General features: G+C 39.5%; 1 protein-coding gene across 1 annotated transcript in view; it reads left to right on the top strand.

Moving 5' to 3' along the window:
* Nucleotides 1-20,018, top strand: part of LOC116424797 (agrin) — a 631,033-nt gene that overhangs the window by 554,494 nt on the left and 56,521 nt on the right. Inside the window, exons 6-7 of the mRNA XM_031971677.2 lie at nucleotides 612-848; nucleotides 19,454-19,669. Coding sequence (XP_031827537.2) covers nucleotides 612-848; nucleotides 19,454-19,669 — 453 coding nt within the window. The remainder of the gene's footprint in view (nucleotides 1-611; nucleotides 849-19,453; nucleotides 19,670-20,018) is intronic.

Below are 20,018 nucleotides of genomic sequence, written 5' to 3'. Positions count from 1 at the left end.
TGATGTGATTTAGATATTATTCTTAGTTCGTTGCTGTTTGTACACTCTTTTATAAAGATTGACGATTGTTTGTAACCTTCTTGGGAAATTCTGGAGTTTTAGAGTTAATGAGCCTTCTATGGCTTGCACGGCCAGTGTTTTTGTGATGCGGTTTTTTAATTGAAAGAGTGATCTAATTGTTGAAAATAGGGTAATACGTTGAAGATGAACTGGAAAAATACGAATCGAAGACATTCTTTTTGGTTGAGCACAATGTTAGCATCAATTGCTTATGTTATAAATAGGAAACTTGTATTTTCCATTTTGATAAATTTATAGAGTATGACAGAGAAACATAAAAAATATTTAATAGTTGAATAATTTCTGATTAAACTAACTGACAATTAAATACTTAACGTGATCTTTCATCCATCCCAATATTATGAAAATTAATGTAGACTTCTTGTGTAGGGAATCAAACTCACAGCTTGATTATATTTATTGTAATCTCTATAACACCATTTTCTAAATTTATTTATCAAAGTTTTTTTTATAATTTTATTTTGAATTTTATAGGACGCTAATTCATACAATTATTAATTGTATCATTGCGATTGTCTTTGTCGTTACAGAAATCAAGGACCCCTGCACGAAACTCAATTGCACTGTAGGCTCGCAATGCGTACGAAGCAGGGACGGCACCGAGGCCTCTTGCGAATGCTTGGAATCCTGCCCGAATTTAGGGGATCATGAGGGATCGAGTCCTGTCTGCGGCACAGATGGGATCGACTATCCGTCTCTCTGCGAGCTAAACAGAGCGGCTTGCGCGAAGGGTGCTAATATCACAGTGGTATTCCAGGGGAAATGCGGTGAGTATTTTTCATAAGACTTCAACCGAACGCGTTAATACATTGTCGACTTTATTCTCGTTATCAGTAAGTTAACAGGTCATTCTTGTTAAGGAGGGGAATTATTGAATTGAATATGCGGGATAAACAATGTCACCCGTTTATAATGTTTCCGTTTAACCCATTCGCGTCTTCGCTCTGAATGTGAAGCTTACTTTATCAATCAGATATGCTCAACTCAAAGTCTTGCAATCTTTCGATTGAAATTAATCTGCTCCGACCGATAGAATCGAGGAACATATAGACAACTGAAAGTAATTGCCTGCGGAATATTCAGCTCTTGGTGATAAGCAACAGTTATTGTGTGCCGGTTATTCCGCTTAATGATGCGAATGGATTAAGGAAATGTATCAACGTTTCAAACGTTTTCATTTGTCACAGGACTTTTACTGTCCTCTTATAGCAATGAAGTTTGCTTTCTTATAAAAGCTAATACTGTACTGCAAGCGATTGACTAATATTGAACATTTTATTCATTTCTTTTGTAATCATTGTTATTTGAAAGCTACTCCATTTTATGGAGACATACAACAATTATTTACATCCTCGTTGTATTTTTATTAGATTAATGTTTCATAAAGTACAGATTCTATTTCGATTATCATAATTAACTAATCATAACTGCACTACGTAACGCAAAAACAATGTTAAATATTATTGAATCTATTTTTTACTTCTTCTTCTCCCATATTTAAGACTTCGATACAAAATCTAAAAGACTTTCTAGAAATCTAAAAAATTCTCATCCGTAAAGGGTTAAAAAGAAAGAAGAAAAATCTAAAAATATCTATCAGTTGCTTGGGTTCACAATCTCGGATCACAGGAGTGTTACATGGAAATCTCAAATGCATACGATGACACGAGTTGCGTATAAGATATCGATTCCGATGGAATGATTCCACGCTCCATGGTTTCCGGCGGTCCACGAATAAGGGATCCCAGCGGTGACATCGGATGCGCGCGTAGGACGCCGCGAATGTAAACGAGCGCATTTGGTCGGAAGTAATCTCGATCGCGCGCTTAAAGGCGCATGTAAATACGTACTGACAAACCGGCGCTTAAGCTTCGACTGACTTCGATTCAGCAAATATTTGTTTCGTCTGGAAACACCGGGTTGCAGTCTGCCCGAATATGCTTGCGCCTTGGACAAATAATCCTGCGCGGCGGTGTGTACGCTTCTTACAGCGGGACCAGAGTCCTTGTCAGCTTTTTCCGCTTTGACGCATAAATGTTCATTTTATGATTTGTTTATCTGAAAATATGCCAACGATGAAGATTATTTTCATACAAAGTGCATTAACACTAGAATAACCGAGCATTCAATGCGATTAATATGTAATATTTATAGAAAATATAAGTTTTTCCATATATTATTTATAATATTGCAGTCAAATTATTTATTTTTCAAGTCGTTTCGGATATTTAACGCTGTTGAGGTATCAATAGTTGTGAAACAAGAAAAATGAAATCTGTTACTTTAACGAGACCGGTTGTTCTAATATTAATCTCTTGTTTTACGATTTATTTCGTTTCACATGTTTATGTTTGCGCTATTTAATTTTGTCGCGACTCGATAGACACAGCTATTATAAAGAAAACTGAAGTGTTATACGTTCGACTACATTTCTTTACGAGAAGAAGAAATTATTTTCGTTACGATACGGCAAATTTATAAAATAAATGACAAAACTGTATATTGCACGGAGAACACGCGCGAGCGAAACTCGTCATTTTCATTCGAAGAGTTAATAAAATTGAATAGTACATTTCGTTTTTGTTGTCAATCAAATGAAATTTAATTAATTTCAGTTATACATTTTGTTGTTAATTTCAATTTTTGGTCGTAAATATGTTGTTAGAATTAAAATATATTCATAATTTTCTCTTCTACATGTTAAAACTTATATTAAAAATTAATACAAGAAGGTAAAGTTTGTAAAAAATATGCACGTAAACTTTTAATTTTGTTACATCTTAAAGGTTCAGTCGCTTTGATTTCAAATTTCAAATTTTAAAAGTTACTTCTTCCTGTTTTATTGGGGGAATTTAGTTTGATGAAAATTAAGTAAAAATTCAAAGGCAATACATTTTTCTTCGTTAATTCGTTAATGTTATTTCTGTGTCTGTGTTTTTGATGTGTATACTTGGTGTTCCTTTTCTGCATGCTTTTGCTCTCGCTTCGCTGGCTGTACGGAAGATCAAAGAAATCGTGTTATCAATCAAAAGTATGAAGCTTTCCTTCTATTAGCACAGGGAAATATTATTCTAACAAGATTTCAAGAAATCAGAGTCAAACGAAGTTTAATCTAATTACGCGTTTCTTAAGACTATTAAAACGTAACAGCTAATTGAACTGCGAATTACTTTCTGTAAGTATTAATTCCACTGCCAGTTACTTTCTGTAATTGTTAATTTCTATTGACCTGAAATTGTAATCCAGAGAATTACAGTGAGTTGTAATTAATAATTATGGAAAGTATCTTGCAGATCGATTAGTAATTGTTTTTTAATGAGTGGTATTAATATATAACGAGATTCCGCTTTATCTAATGAGCAGAAGTTAAAGAATAAAAGACTGCTAATATGTAAATCCCTTGACTTTAATGTAAATTGATTTTACGTTATTCTCTTTTTCACCGACTAAAAAGCAAATTTCTCGAATTTTATTAAAACAATTTCTCTCCTAAATAACAAAAGAAAGTATATTCTGTCTCTGATCACTTTGGTTCATTACCTTTGTCGGTGAATTCATATTCTCTATAAACGCTAATCATTTCAGCTCCACTAAATCGCGCGAAATAACGTTCCGCTGCTTCATTGGCAACAAAATCAGATCTCAAAGCCGTCACTCCTGGTGTACATATTTCCTTCAGCTCTTATTTCTCTTTATCAACAAAAAGTGGATTCATTTATCTGGTACACATTAGAGAAGAAGTAGAGAATGAAATATAGAATCCTATCGGGAAGAGCATCGGTTTCCAGGCGTTTGTCGAAAAAAGGAAGAAAATTCCATAAAAGCGTGGAATCGATCGGTCGGATGCGATATCTGTCTAGGGTAGCCCGGTCCGAGCAATATATTCCGCGTCGTGTATTCAGAACGGTAAGCCGAGATGATCACCAATTTAACAAAGGGGATCCAAGGGGAAGACTAATACGCTGCCGTAATAAAAGGCTTCAATCCAGAAACAATGCGTCTTTTCCTTCTGCGGCGTTCGCGCGTCACTCGCACCGCCGGGGCCGGACGGCGGAATTAATCAGCCTTGGTTTATACAGCCGGGCTCGACAATGGCGCATCGAAAAATAGTAGAGAATTAAACGAAAGCCCGACAAAAGGCGAAAGACATAAAGCCCACAAAAGGAAACGAGCGACCCGGGACGGCGTGAAATCGGCGGCGGCCCGCAACATCGTGGCCAACGAAAGACAGTGATAAATTAACGGTATGCGAGCAGCATTCGCTGAACGCCCTGACTCCCCGACGTTGTTCGGCTCACATCTGGGCTCGCCACGCTCCGGTTAAATCGTTCGCACACGTGGCCACGGGGAAATGCTACTTCCAGGCAACGCAACTTGCAATATTCGGAACTTTGTGTCTAGCTGGATCGATCCTGCGCTATGGATGGAAGGAATCCGCGTCTATCACGTTATTAATACTTTTACTCGTAAATTCGGGTGACATTTTTTCATATAAATTTCAAAATTTATGTTTTGGATAATAAATATAGCAAACCGAATTTTATTGGGATTATGGGATGTAAGGAGGTTAAGAAAGCTGCGAAAAGTTTTAACTATCGAATACAAATACAATAATACTATAAATACGCGATTGTAAGAAAATCTAAACGAGGAGAAAGTCGAACGCTGCTCGTCTGCGTTTCGTCAATATGTGCCTTCTTAAGGGAAAGCGTGTTTGAGTCTCAGAGTACAATAAACACAGCGAAAGCCACGTTGATATGAGGAGCTCCAAAAAAACTTTAGACAACAATTCTCGGAGCCAGGCTAAAGGTAGTTCGAGGACCTCCAAAAAGCTTTAGACGATAATTTTCGGAATCCGCTTAAAAGCAGCTTAACGACTTCCAAAAGCTTTAGATAAACTAAGTCCAATTCTCAGGAAGGTAGCATAGATTAATTCCACTATCTATGCACGGTGTCCCGCTCAACCTAAATCTCTTTGTATATAAGATACCAATTTTGTACAACGACAAGTCAAAATAAAGTCAGCTCTGAAATAATAACGTTATTCTGTCTCATTTTAGCTCTCGATAATATAGAGAATAGCAGGATAAGCAGGTTCTTAGAATTCTTTTCGAAAACAGAGATGACTCTTATTTTATTCAAATTGACAAGAATCGAGCGATACGAAAACGGATGGAGATAGTCATGAGAAACATTCGATAAAAACAAGTGTCCGTTCGATGGACGTTAATGTTAAACTAAAATCAAATATGCATATATGTGCCAGTATCCTTGAAGAGGTTAAGAATCTTATACCACATTTGCTGCTCTAAACTGGCTACCGAGCACATATACGTCTCGCTTGGGGACATTAAACATCCATCCAGTCCCGTTGTGCGCTATTTATCACTTCTTAAAGATATATCCACCGTCAACGTTTCCCTTCTTCACTCGGCCTGCTTGTTAGTACTTATTCTTGGCGTCCTGTCCCGTCTCGAATATCCTCGTTCCATTTCCAACTCGTCGATTTTGCTCCCCCTCGATCTAGTTTCTGGTCTTTCAGCTTTCTTCTCGCCGATCGAACACGCTCGCCGGATGTCTTCTTTCCTCTGGCACACCTTCCAGGACACGCAGCCGAACGAATGAAGGCGCACCGTGCTCGAATGCAATATAAACTCGGCGAGCGTTTAATCAACCGAGTAGTAAAGACAAATGTTTGATCAGACAGGTAGCTGCGAGAGAAGGTGGAGGCTCGTTTACTTAGGATTAGGTGAATCCAACCGCCGCCGCCCCCTCCCATCGGCCAACATCCACGCCGCTTCTTATTCTTCGGACGAGCATGGCAAACGTTACGGTTACAGTAATCGCGGCACGACCGGTTAACGAAACGCACGGTAACACGATCGGGACAGTTTTGACGTGACGTAATTGCTGTTGATCTTTGGTCCGGCAGCTGCAAGCAACCGGGTAAACGTGGACTGTAATTAAATTGATCGCAGCTTAGGCAATTTCGTTTTGACAATTATGTTACATGCTGTGAAGGAAAGGTGTGTTTATTGGTATTAATCTATTTCATAAATATCTCCTAGTAATTCTTTAACCCTTTGCCTTATGATTTCTTTCACAACTGCACTAAATAGAATTATTTCATTGCTTCTAATTCGCTAGAAGAAGGAGAGCATTTACTGTGTTTTTTCTACGTGTACGTTTACTTCAGAGAACTACAATTGATAATAGAACACTAATATTTAATTTGAATTCAAAGAAATTAGATGTAATTATTATTTGTTAAATCCTGTTTGAAATCTTCGTCGCGGGTCTCGCGTAATGTTATAGGGCAAGGGATTAACCTTTTCAGTGCCATGGGGAAATTTTCATACACATTCGAAAAATGCCAGACAGTTTTAAACAAAGATGCACAATTCTAAACAAAAATTTATATTTCGGTCAATTTTTATGTAAGGTTCATAACATTTTTACGCAGTATAAAAACACGTTAGACTTCCTTTATTACTAGTAAAATGAAAAAGAAGGTTTTCGCGAGTGCATGAAGGAGCGATATATCGCTCCTTGGCACTCAAGGTGTTAATGATTACTTTCAATGTAAGATGTTAATATTTATATTCCTCTTTCGATGTATCTCGGAGAAAGTAAATAATTTTTTATTTTCGTACGAAGAAAAAAGAATAGTGCGGAATAGTAAATTAGAATTAAAACCAGTATTAATACCTATAGTGATATATTATCTGTTTGAAAAAGATTAGCGCTTTGATAGATACTGTCGTAGTTCTACATCATTTTATATTTAATGGAAGCTACCTGTATTTTACACTTACCAAACTTCATTACATCTAAACTAATAAAATTATTTTACTTTTCTCAAATTTCATACTTGCATACTCATAAATTTCTCATTTTCTGAATTTGCACTTTAATGTTTAATTTTCTCCAAAGTATAAAATAAACTCTTCAAAAATATTGAACAATTTAACGTTTTATCGACTCATATCGCGTCGCAGGTGGCCAGTCCATTTCAATCAAATCCTCAAACCCTGTTAAAACACTTCGCTCGTATCAATACCCGACTGACAATACTCCTCCACCCCGGTTCACGAAACTCGCCCTACCCCGACTCCTCGACGCAAACCCAACGATCCGCGAAAGAAAAGCAACAGAACCCGAGGACCACGGAAATAAGACTTCCGAAGCGAAAAAAAAAGATCAAGCACAGAACGCTAGAGATTCCGGGAGTGGCGGAATCGCTCCGTTCTCTGTTTCTCGGATTATACCGATAACAATGAGACATAATAACCGGACGGGAACGCTCGAGAGATTCGGGACGCCGAGAAGGAGCTTCCTCTATTCTTCCCGTCCGTTCTCATCGGAGTGAAAGTCACGAGGAACGGAGGGGTGTCCTTTATCAATCGTATCCAGCCACCCTCAACCCCTCGAAACCCGGTCCCGGGACGCAGTGGGCGAAACGACGAAATCAATAATAAATTCCGGGAGGCGAGGGGCCGTTCCCGTTTCTCTTTCAACCGGATCCCTGACCCCTCCTAATTTCTTCAGCTGCAACGCCGACTCTGGAGGGCCGAAGAAGGGCGGCTGCGACGGCGGCGCACGGTGGGACGAGTAGTCGGGTCGCGAATCTCAAGTGGCTGCGACGATAAATCAAATTAGCTCGAAACTTTCGAGACTTTTCGATCGTCACCCCCGTTCCACCCTTCGTCGAGCTCCGGCGTGTGCGCCCATCTACCCCCCCCCCCCCCCACCTTCCTCCCTTGTGCCCCGCTTCCACTGTCAGCGACGATTGGCTCGAGGGTAAATTGAAAAAACGGCAGCGTGAGCGAGGGGCTGCGGGGAGAGGCATGGGGAAACGAGTTTTCGAGGCAGACGAACTTTTTCAATGATTGAAAGTAGCGACGGTGACGGCAAGCGTAGGAGGAGAGGGCCGTTCAAGAGCGACTGGGGGGGGGGGGGGCACGGACGCGATAAAGCGTGCCTGGAGCCGACGATTAAAAGTATGGCGAGTCTTTATGTTGTTAATGTTATTTAAAATCGTGGCGGATGAAAGGGGACGCGACGCGTCGCCGGAGGTCAGCGGACGGTGCGTTATTGGGTATTGAGCGCGTCGGAAACGCCCCAGGAAAAGTTCGGGGAATGGTGCAGTTGAAGAGGTTGAAAACGGATTAATCTTCCTTCGATAAATATGGAAACTCCGCGGCGAATTCCCGCGCACGAAGTTGTTTCGCTCGTTTCGGGAACAGGGCGATGCGATTTTCTTTTTGCGAATTTGGGTGAACGGAGGGAATATGGGTTTGTTTTTCTTGACACTGGTGTGGTGTCTGATGAATCTAGGTTCTAATTGAACTTGGGTTTATTGGTGATATTACTTGGATGATGGAGTCGTGCTTGATGAAATGTCACTTGATTTTTTTTGTAAATTGTGTGTAAGTTTTCTTATAAAATGTGTATTCTTTTGGAATTTACGTTTCGCGTGTTGTGAATGCTTGCATGTTAAAGGTATAACATGTTCTTTTTCTTTTTTTGGAGTAGAATATGTTTCTTCTAAAACTGTATTTCTAATCCTCCGTTTGAATTTGTAAATGTAGTTTGAAAATATGATATAATAATAGGAACATAGAAACATTATTCGAAGATGCAAATGTAATATTCCTGTGGAAAAAATGAAACAAATGAAAGAAAAAGTAAATGAAACCCGTATTCTTAAAATCAAACACAATACCACCAAGGTTTTTTGATGAACGAATATATTTTAATTAATTTATGTTTCTATGCAGCTGAAATATTATTTCAATTCAATTATATCTATCTGAATTGCTAAGATGTTATACCGTGCACTAGTATGTCTGTTACAGTCAATGAAATGGCGCGGGTACCTTGTTAACTAGAACGAATAACTTTCTAGCAAGGAATACGAGGTTGGTTAAATTGACTCGAAAACCACTACCACGACGGAAAATTAATAACGGTGGTCACGCAGGATAGTTATGGGATCGTTGTTTCATGAGAAAAGTTCAGTATGCTGAAAGCTTACTTTGGTACTTGTTGCTAATTTCAATCGTTTGCACGCTGTCACGCCTTCAACATTACTTATTTCGCGTTGAAAATGAATAATAAAAAAAAAATAAAAAAACCTTTAAAAAAATGATAAAACTTATTTTTTACAAAGTGTTAATATATACGTCACTATATTCATTGTTATATCTATAATCGCAGAATTATTACTTGGTCTGTAACGTAATAGCTGAAACTACTTTACGATAATGGAGACAGGAAATGTCCAATAAAAATCACAATAGCGCAATAAATATGACATTAAAGTTTCGCAGTTTTCAGTATAATTTTCTTGTAAACATCTACTTGTATTGTATTTGAAACATGATTTAATTAAAAGCAGCAAACGAGTAAGAAAAACGTACATGAAATATGAAATATTGAAATATTGAAAATAATGGACATGTTTATTAACAAAACATTTATTTGAATTAAAAGATAATTTTTCTTTCTCGTTGAATAATATAACATTTCGTAACATACAATCGAATAATTACCAAGTACCATTTTTTGAATAGTTTTTAAAAGATGGCTCCCGATTCTTTTTTCAAGATCTTCTCCGTCTCCTCCCTGCACTTTCCATTTCCCCAAGAAATTCGCTTTAGCTCGTTTCCCGTGAATATCCAGATCCGAAATGGAGGTGAGGGCGCCGTTTTCTTCACGCTCGAGTGTGTCGAAATAAGGGTCGTCCGAGGGACGTGGAGAAAGGGAGAGCATGGAACGGGGGAAACGGGATCCAGGAAGGTTAACTCGGCAGCCCAGGGTTCCCTGAAATGGGCTCAACTAAATTCTCACACTGGTCCGGTTAAGGTATTCCACCTACGGGGCAGGTTGAAGCCTCGGATAGTGAGGAAATTGTGGACGGACTCGCTCCGTCACCCCTCGTGAGCGTGTGCAACGAGCCGATTACGTCTTTCGGATGTTTGTTTCGCGACTCGAAACGGGGGAAACTCGATTGATCGCCGGGAAACTCCATGGAAAGACTAGCGGAGGGCGAAACCGCTGAAGATTTGAGAATTGTTTTAAAGTGCACACTCTTCCAAATTTCATTCCTAATTCTAATCTTTTCTTTGCAGCATATATTTAGAAAATTTTGTTGATAGAGTTCATTTCTTTTTAATATCTACGTATTTTACTCATTTTCGTCCTAACTATTATAGTGATCCCGGATGAGCCCCCAAGTTTATAGTGGGGCTACTATTATTATAGATATTGAAAAGGTGGATCTTCAGTAAAAAGAGAATTAGGAATAAATATATATGTATTTAATGAGATAAAGAAACAATATGGACAACACGTAAAAATACAACTTAATACCACGAAAGCCAACACACGACTCTCTATCACGCACAAAAATGTTCTTCTCCGCTGTCTCTCACCAAAATGTCCTCGCACGCATTCCCACTCGCTTTTAACACACACCCCCGTTCGCTCTGTCTTTCTCACCCTTGCACCCTTCTCACTCGCATCTTTCGTCCATAGTCAAAATTCACGCAGTCGCGTACACGCTTTTCTCACGGTCCAGTTCCAGACACTCTTCCTCGTATTCTTTCAGCCACTCGAGATTTTCTAAACGCAGTCACACTATTTTCCAAACATCCCAGCGCCGGTCCGTCGCAATACGACCTGGTCGCCCTTACGCACGCACAACAAACCATTCATCCTGCAATACTTTAACCTACGCTAAATAATTCTAGATACTACACTATTTGTAATACTGTAATCATATTTTATACAAACACAATTTTAGTACCTGTTAAGTATTCTCAAATAAATTAATAAACTGTTAGATTAAACCATATTTGTATTAAGTAAATTCGATAACGGAGCGAGATACCAACACCTCGAAGCGTAAAAGGTTTTGTAAGAGGATGGCTGAAGTTAGGCACTAAAACACCTTATCTCTTATCATATTAAGACTATATTTAACACCAGACTATTTACACGAGAAAAGGTCCTGATTTTGAGGGACGCGTCCGGTCTTCCGATATTCATATATTTCTCGCCTTCACGATGGCTCTGTTCGTTGATCGCGCATGATCGGTAATATACTCTTCGCTTCTCACGTTAGTGCAATTGGTCAGAGTCTTAAAAGTGCACAGAGGCAAGGGGACTCTTCCACTCACGACGCTCGAGTCCCGGTGCGCGCCAATGATAACCATCGAAGTGTCCCCTTGTCCCCGTGTACTTTTAACTTGCATTCGCACACAGTTAATACTTATTCAATGCCAAAATCGAAACAGTTAACACTATACAATCGCTTTAAAATATCGACAACCAACTATAGTCTTTCCTACCGTTTACTACTCAACAGTCAACTAAAATCAACATTAGGAACGAAACCGTTAAATACACCAATGAAATATTATGTAACTCCATCGCCAGGTCTCAATCACCTCCAGGATCCTAGAGTCCAAAACCACCGGAACGATCTTAGTTCCATAAATTCGACTAGTCTCGTGGCGGCTGTTAAATGACAATGTCGCGCGATTACAGTCATAAATCTCGTGGGACGGAACGGCAATACACAGGATTCCATCTGAGTGCGCTCGCTTATAATTCACTAACGACGCGGAGCGTGCGGCCAGACTCCCGGAGTCTTCGGGACGATATCGAGGAGCCGGGTGTTCGGCTGGCAAAGTAGTCCGTTTACGATGCAACGAAAACACCGGGCGGAGCACCGGGGTAACCCGGATGTTCGCATCCCCCGAAACCACCGTAAATTACCGTCATATACCTAAGCGGATGCTCTCGCGCGCTTATGTTTACGCGCCCGAAGCCTAAGTGACTGCTGCCTCTATTCGCCAGCTACGCGACGGGCTCCTCGCCCTTAGGTCTCTGGGCCGCCGCAGATCGAACGGAAGTGGCTTCCTGCCGGTGCGGTGTACACGCGAACAGGAGGCTACGCGGGATGCCGCTGTTAACATAAACCCGAGTCATTGCTCCCCAGGCATAATTCCTTTATACGATCCTCGTAAGGTAACTCCGTTACCTTCTATGAATTTAGCGACCCACGTCACTGCTGCTTTATGCGGAACCCAAAAAATTAACGACTCGACCACTTACGGGGGAATGTTCGACGCTTGCTGCAACGTGGACGGGCAATGTCGATGCTGAGCAATCAAGGCGTGCAAAATTTATCGGTGATTCGTCTTCTTACTTTCGGTGAGTTTGTCAGCTGCTTCTCGGAGAGGATGGAGCGTTTATGTTGTCCGCGGTTAGGGGGAAGTTTTTGTTTCGGTAGACTCCAGTTGGGGTGTGTAGAGTTTCTTGTTAACACGTTCACCTCGGCGCGTACCACCGGTGGATCACGCTTTGATCACATTAGACGGAGTGTACCATTGATAACTCACATTTTGATGTCACAACAGACGGCGTGTAACATTGAATAAGTAGTTCTTTCAACTGGGTTGGTAAATAGAAAAGATTTTCATATAATTGAAAATTAATTTACTTATTGATAATTTCAATATTTTTAAAAATTTTAAGAACTTCGCGGTCAAATGGAAAAACCGCAAATTACAGCACCAACGTGTTAATGTCATACTTTTATCTCATTTGAGTTGGAAAATAATTGTTTTATTGTGTCTGGGGATCCATTATACTCGGAAGGAAAGAAAAATCGAGTTGACTTCGTTTGAAATGCTCTATAATCATTTCGCAATCATAAATTTTCATTTATTTTAAATATTTAGAGATTATTTTCGTAAGTGTGGATTCTTTCAAATTGCAGTAACTTTAGAAACAATGTTTAAAGATTTTTTTTTAGCTTTACTGGTGGTAGTTTTTATGAATCTGGAATAATGTTAGTTGATCGTTGAGATAATATAATGTACTATGTCATGTGTAATAACAAGTTCGCTTTTATTAATCTCATAACAAATTAAAGACAGTATATCAGAAAGAATAATATCTACAGCTTTAATTTTATCAATATTACCAACCGCAGTCTGGCTCTTAAAAGCACAGAAGTATGTAAATACTCTCACTCGAAACTCTATATTGACCAATTTCCATCAAAATTTTCATATTTTCGTTCCCAAGGTACACTCCTGCAGCTTGTCACAGAAAAAAGCATCAAAAGCCAACTTTTTCACGAACACGCACGAACTAAAAAAATCGCATACATAATTTTTGAACGATCGTTCCCCAGAAAACGAACCTGTTCAAGTTAGACGTCGCGATTCACCGGTTCGTTGAAACAGGTTACGGTATTCCGGTGTCGGGAAATTGTCGTTTAATACAGGAGATTCAGCGGCGTAGCAGGCAAATTTATCTATCAGCAGTTTAAGTAGCTCAGTCGCAATGCTATTTCGTTGGTGGATCGAGTTATAATTGAGCCGGTGCGCGTGGTCCAGGTGTCGTTGAAATTAATTTGCCGCGAGATACCTGCGTTATCGAGCCAGAACGCTCGATATTGGTGTATTGCGGGCCCCGTTTTGGCTTTCCACCGTCGCGCTCGCGTCCAAATTCGATGATGAAGCCATCAGCTCCATCCGATGAAGAAGAATTCGCTAAATGGAACCGATAAAGCGAATTCGCGTGCCAGACAAAATACTGTAGGATTTTTCTATGGAAGTGAAAGTTGAGCGAATAACGTAAATTTCAAAAGGAGTGTAGATAAATGCAACTAGTGTACCTTCAAAACATTGGAAGTGAATGGAAAACAGTGACAGAGTAGACAGTTCGGAATGCAATAGGCCTATACTCATTACTATTTATTGGTGAGATTCTAAGTAGCCAAGGAAAGCGAGAAGATGGGGATAAAAGTGATTGGTAAAAATTGAAAAACAAGGCAATCCATGAGAATAGAGCAATGAATAAACATTGTGAGAGTATAGTAGGTTATTCATTTACTGCGATTTATTGTTATAGTTCATCCTTTTTACTGTTGCAATTCACCTTCCGACTTTTGTTTTCGCAAACACAGGTAAAATTTACAGCTAGCATTGATTTATTATGTTTTTTGTAGTAAAATTAAAAAATTGTATACTATAATTGTAAATAAAGAAAATGTTTATAATTAAAAGTATTTATGAGTATGGTATACCTCAAAACATGCTTCCACGTATAAGCTAATATTACAATTTTTCAGAAGTTCAATGTATGGTAAATTCCATTTCGTCTGTTGAAATTGATAAAACAATCAGAACGCAGTATCGACATCTTCCACAGCTATAGGGTGAATGAACTCTTATGCGTTAAGGAATCTTGAGAGTTTTCTATACCACGGTACCACGTGTGATTCACTGAAAATAATTTTACGATGTACGAACGCAGCTTTGAGGCGTGAGGAAAATACCGACCATTTCCTGTCTATCGAGCGTTTTATACGAATTATCGTCATTCGGTCGAAGGAAATCTCTCGCTCTCGTGAACGACATCGGAATGAAATAATTCCCGACGACGAGACGCGACGACTCTCAGTAATTTACAGTTTATCGCAGGACAAAGGACATCGAGCGAAAACGAATTCAGTCGAAAATGTCGGAGAAATCCATGGGAATCGCACTTGTACTCAGATAACTGCGCGAATATGAAAAATTCTGAAAAGTGAACGCTGATGAGCGCGCACTTAATAACCGTTGGCAGCGGTGTAACTTTTATTGCCTGCACTTTTTGTTGCAACGTATTCTCCATGAAACAAGACATGTAGTTGTGAAGTACTTGCAGAGGGATGAAATTGTAAATTTAAGAAGGAAGTGAGTTCGAGTTGTGACGATGAAAATTGCTAAAAAAAATAGTTCTTGTAACAATATTAGATATACACATTTCTTTTTAAGTGTTATTTTTATTGAATAGACAAAAGTAACTCTTAAACTTGCAAATGAAAAGTATATTGGTTGGACATTTTGGAAGTTATTCAAGCTAGAAACAATGCTAATTTTTAAGATATAACTTATATCAAATATACTAGAAACTTTACTGCTTGTTTCACTGTACGCACTTCGTGACACAATTTTATAAAAAATGTGGGAAAATTTTAACCACTTATAAGAAACTTTATTAAATATAGGTACCTGTTTAAAAAAATATATTTTTGTTTGTAATCAAATGTTTAATTTGTGATATTATATATTCAAAAATAACTTATTGAAAGGAAAATTTTGTATGTTACGATACGTACCGCGCTTCTTGTTCTTTTACGCGTCTCTGCTTTCTTCCTCGCACATAGGTAGATGAAAAGGGATGGTGATACGTGTCTTCAAAGAACCTGCAACACCGCATGCAAGTAGCGCTTCAAAGTTCCCGAATCCGGGGCTTTAACATCAAAGGTTTCGACAGAGGGTTCGCCTTTGAAAGAAAACTCTGTGGTGTTTGCTGCCCTCTTATATTTCTGCGGTGTTTTTATTCTAAGTGACGTGTGTATATACGAAACCAGCGAGACAAGAAAAATCAGCACGTTTTCCGCAGAATCATATTCTTAAACATTAAATATTTGTCAACTCTCTTGTTCGTAAATTTCGTTTATAAAATAGCCGCATTTGACAACCAATCCACAAATATTTATATATTTGTAGCGTGTAAAAGTAATGAAAGAATGGTAAACCTGACATTTGATTGAATTTAATCCAGTTTCAATCTGTTTTCAATTTACTAAAATCATTTTAAAGATAAAGAAAGTTTCGTTTACTCTTGATTTGTTTAAATTCTGATTACAAATCAATCACTTTACGCAAAGTATAACTAAGTGTCATTAAAACCACAAATTCCCAATCAAATAAAATTACGCAAAACAAAGCATGAAGGACTAAATGAAACAAAAAACAATAACACAATTAATTCCATTCCGTTACACGCCTTAAGGTCACCACGCTAAAGCCACGTAGGAAGTGAGACACATCTAAAAATACAAAAGTCCTGTAAATACCCATAATACCGCCTAAGCCATGCCCATTCGCACAATCCCAAGAAACAATTCAAAGAAAAAAAGCAGCGTACAAGATCCCAACGTTCCGGTAACCAAGCATTCCTCCCACGAAGCGCACCTACAAAAGCGCAAGCAGATTCCGCGGCTAAATGAATAAACCGTTCGCAACAATAACGCGATGCAGTACAGAAATTCCCTCTTGCCGGTCAGGAACGGCAAAGTTGGCGATCTTTCCGTTCGTTGACCAAACTCAATTCAGTTCCCTTTATCCGCCACTTACCCTCTCGGTCGGCTTCTATCTTATCCCCCTTCCGGCCCTCCCCTAACCCCTCCGTCGTTTATTATTCCTTTCTCAAAGTTATTCCGCGAGAATGCAAAATACGCGCGGCACGCCGGGACAAACGCCGCTGAAGCGGGTTCCGAAGAAAAGGTTAGAGAATGGGCGAGGGTTGGCGCGGAGATGCGGACAAGAAGAGGAACGACGACGGAAAAAAAGGAAAAAGGGAAAGTAAAAAGCAGCCGGGCCACGTAGAAAGTTTCGCGTAACTCGAAAGATTAGACCGCGGCTGAACGTTGGGTGGAAACGTTGCCTGAAACGCAGGGGGTTGAAGAGGGTGACGAGTCGGTGGGATGGGATCGAGAGCGACGGACTTAAAAACAATTGGCCCGCGGCGACGCGGGAATTTTAAACACACTTTTATCGCTCGTCCCGATGGCTTTTGTTCGACAAAATCGCCCGGGGGTCCGGAACGGGGTGAGAATCGACGGGGGCCCCCTGACGGGCGCACTGTCCACGATCGAAGGGCTTTAAGGCAATTTACGAGGGGTTTTACGGTTTCAAGTGACGCCAGACTGTCCTGATCTTTTTCCATTTCCCACCCTTATCCCGCGCTCTTTTGTTCCTGTCCTCTCTTCCCCCTGTACCTCGTCCACTTTATATTCAATGTTATTTTAATACCGCCCCCTTTCCTTGCGCCTCTTGCCCTGTTTCACCCCGACTCCAATTGAATTATAAGAGGGTGGAAAATTACCGCGTCCCCGGGGAATTTAAATAGGACGAATCAACGCTTCTGACGACGCACCGAGAATTGGCTTTTGCGGCATCAACGTTTCCACAGCGATCGCGCGTTGTTGTGTCTGCGATCTTTTCGCGAGGCGAGTCGTGCTTACTGGTGGTCGTTTGTGATCGTAGGATATCAGCGATGGGATGATGGAATCATTGTGAATAGTCTGATGGATGACACAGTTGTGTTTGTGTGATGACATGTGTGGTTCTAGACTTCTGATTTACTGCTTTTGAGTAAAGTAGTTGACTTTTCAACGTTTTTATTGTGTGAAAATCAGTTACCAACTTTTATCTTCCGTTGAAATCTTTGTTTTTTTATTCAATGAATTTCTATCTTTTACGTTTTCTTCAAAATTATATGCATGTCTGGTTAATCCCGACGCATATCTGATTGCTAATCACTTAGTGGTTCATCAGAGATGATTCGTGACACGCGGAGGATTCGTGCAATATTAATTAGAAGTCTGTCAATTTATCATATCAAATTTTTGTCGAACAAGCACAAGCACCACCATAAAAATTACTCAGTAAAATTTAGAAACTGTCTAAATTTTGATATTAATCAATAAAAACAAAATAAAAGTGCGTGGCAGTTATTTGATTCATTATATATTCTTCTAATTTGTCATATGTTTGTCATATGTCACAAACATATTTTTCTTATCAGTTCCACAGCTTCCAAACTTTTCTTCCCTTACTACTAAAAGACTGAGAATTATAACCTCAACAGAATTTCAGCACCTCATAATAAAATGAACTATAACCCTAATCGCCAAAACATTTCACCACTAAAGAAAACTAAAAGTGATCCTACACGAACATCATCCCAGATTCCTGGCAACAGAGAAAAAATCTTACCCAACCGAAACTGGTACCAGCGATACAGGAATATTTGTACACGACGAAAGGGTTGAGGGGGTGGCAGACAAGCGGAGGGGAGGGAAGCTTCGATTACAACTCTAGACGAGCCACTAAACTGGCGGGAGGGCGAGGAAGAAACGAGGGTGGTTGCGGAAGGGTCGAGTTTAGCCGCTCCACTGGTCTGTAACTCGAACCAACCCCGAGAAACACCACCGCCCCCGGGAACTTGCCGCGTCAGCCCCCGCTATAAGGTCGAAACCTACCGCCTACGGACAGGAAACGGAATCCAACTTCCTTCCTTGGTCGAGGGCGAAGATTAATCTCGGCGCGGCCATGCTTCTACCTGTGTACCACGGTACCCATTCGACCCTCTCCCCCTCTAGGCTCGACCCATCCCTCTTCGCGAGACCACGTACACTTCTCACCGTGCTCTTTCTATCTGCCTTTATCAATCTGACTCGCCAACTAACCTGCCTCCGCCCCCGGGGGCCACGCAAATCTTCCCGAAGCGTTCTCTTAGCGACCCGGACCTCGACTGTTGCGCTTAACAATATTGTACTGAATTATAATGGTGCAGGGTCTGGAAAGTTTGGCGTAATGTTATTATGCATCATACTGTATGCACCGGGTAATAAGGTTGTGTTATAGATGTCAATCTTAATCTTGTAACGTGTTCATACGTGCAGGGCTGGTGGATTAATGGTTGTTGCTTGTATCGTCTTCTGTGATAGGGATGATATTTTAGTTTACTTCTATCATTTATTAATGTTTTTTAATGTGGTGGGTATTAGTTTTTTAATGAAAATGAGTGGTACTAAATGGATATCAATGAGATTGATTACCCTATGTGGTGGATTACTGAAGATTATATATATATTATATTGAATATTATAGAAAGACGCACAATGTCAATGATTCATTATAATTGTGACTTGAGTCTGCTCGGGTTGATGACATTATGATCTTTTGCTATTAGAAGAGACAGAAATTTGAATACGTATACTGAAATTTTCTCTTATTTCATTGTAAACTTTACAATCTTCCGGATGACTAACCTAATATGTCACTAAATAAAAATAAATATATATGGATTAATATCTGTCCATAGTTCAATGAACATCTAAATTGTTCTAAAATATATTCACATAATCGAATATTAAATGAGTCTTAACAATACAAATATTATTAACAACAAAAAGTCAACCATCAATAAATACTTTCTTCTTCCGTTATACCAGTTATGCGACCTGTTCTTCTCGTATAATAATTTTACGATAAAATTCCTCTGATATTTCTCGAGAACTCGTCGACCGTTACGTTATTTCCAGTTATGTTTCATAAAACGAATTCCAACTTTGTTAAAGGAGAGAGACGGAAGACAGTGACAAAGCATTCTTTACCGGAGTGTTTAAAACGTTTGAAACCGGACCGATACATCCCGTTAACACACAATACATCAACCGAGTCGCCGTTCAACGTTATTTCAAGCTGCGCAATTCCGCAATTTAATTTTCCAGATCCCTGCAGCAACGTCGAGTGCGGAGAGCCGGAAATCTGTCAGCTGGACGACTCGAGGCAACCAGGCTGTCGTTGCGGCGAGCAATGCGGCCTTGAGTTCTCACCAGTTTGTGGAAGCGATGGTAAAACATACTCGAATGAATGCAGCCTCAGGCAGGAAGCTTGCAGATCGAGATTATCGCTCAGGAAGGTCTACAACGGCGCCTGCAGCTCAGGTAATTAAATTTCTGGAAAATCGTTTAACTCGACCGAAATTGGTCCGAATCTCGTTTACATCTTATCATGCACCGCAATACATATTGTATACTATAAAGCGGTTGCACGAAAATTTGTTAATCATAAACACAACAGTCTGTAAGATGCTTTCCGTTTCTAAAGGATAAATACTTAATTTTATATTTATTTTTATATTTCTAAGTGTTCGTATCATCTGTAAAGTCATTAATAAAAAATATTATTTATTAACAAATATTTAACATTTAATTATTGAATAATTGATTATTAATCTAACTAAGAATTAAATAATTAATTCAGTTGTTAACTCATTTAACCATTGAATATTAC

Source organism: Nomia melanderi, chromosome 5 (assembly GCF_051020985.1).
Source record: "Nomia melanderi isolate GNS246 chromosome 5, iyNomMela1, whole genome shotgun sequence".
In the NCBI taxonomy this organism is placed as follows: Eukaryota; Metazoa; Arthropoda; class Insecta; order Hymenoptera; family Halictidae; genus Nomia; species Nomia melanderi.
This window is presented reverse-complemented; position numbering and strand designations above follow the sequence as displayed.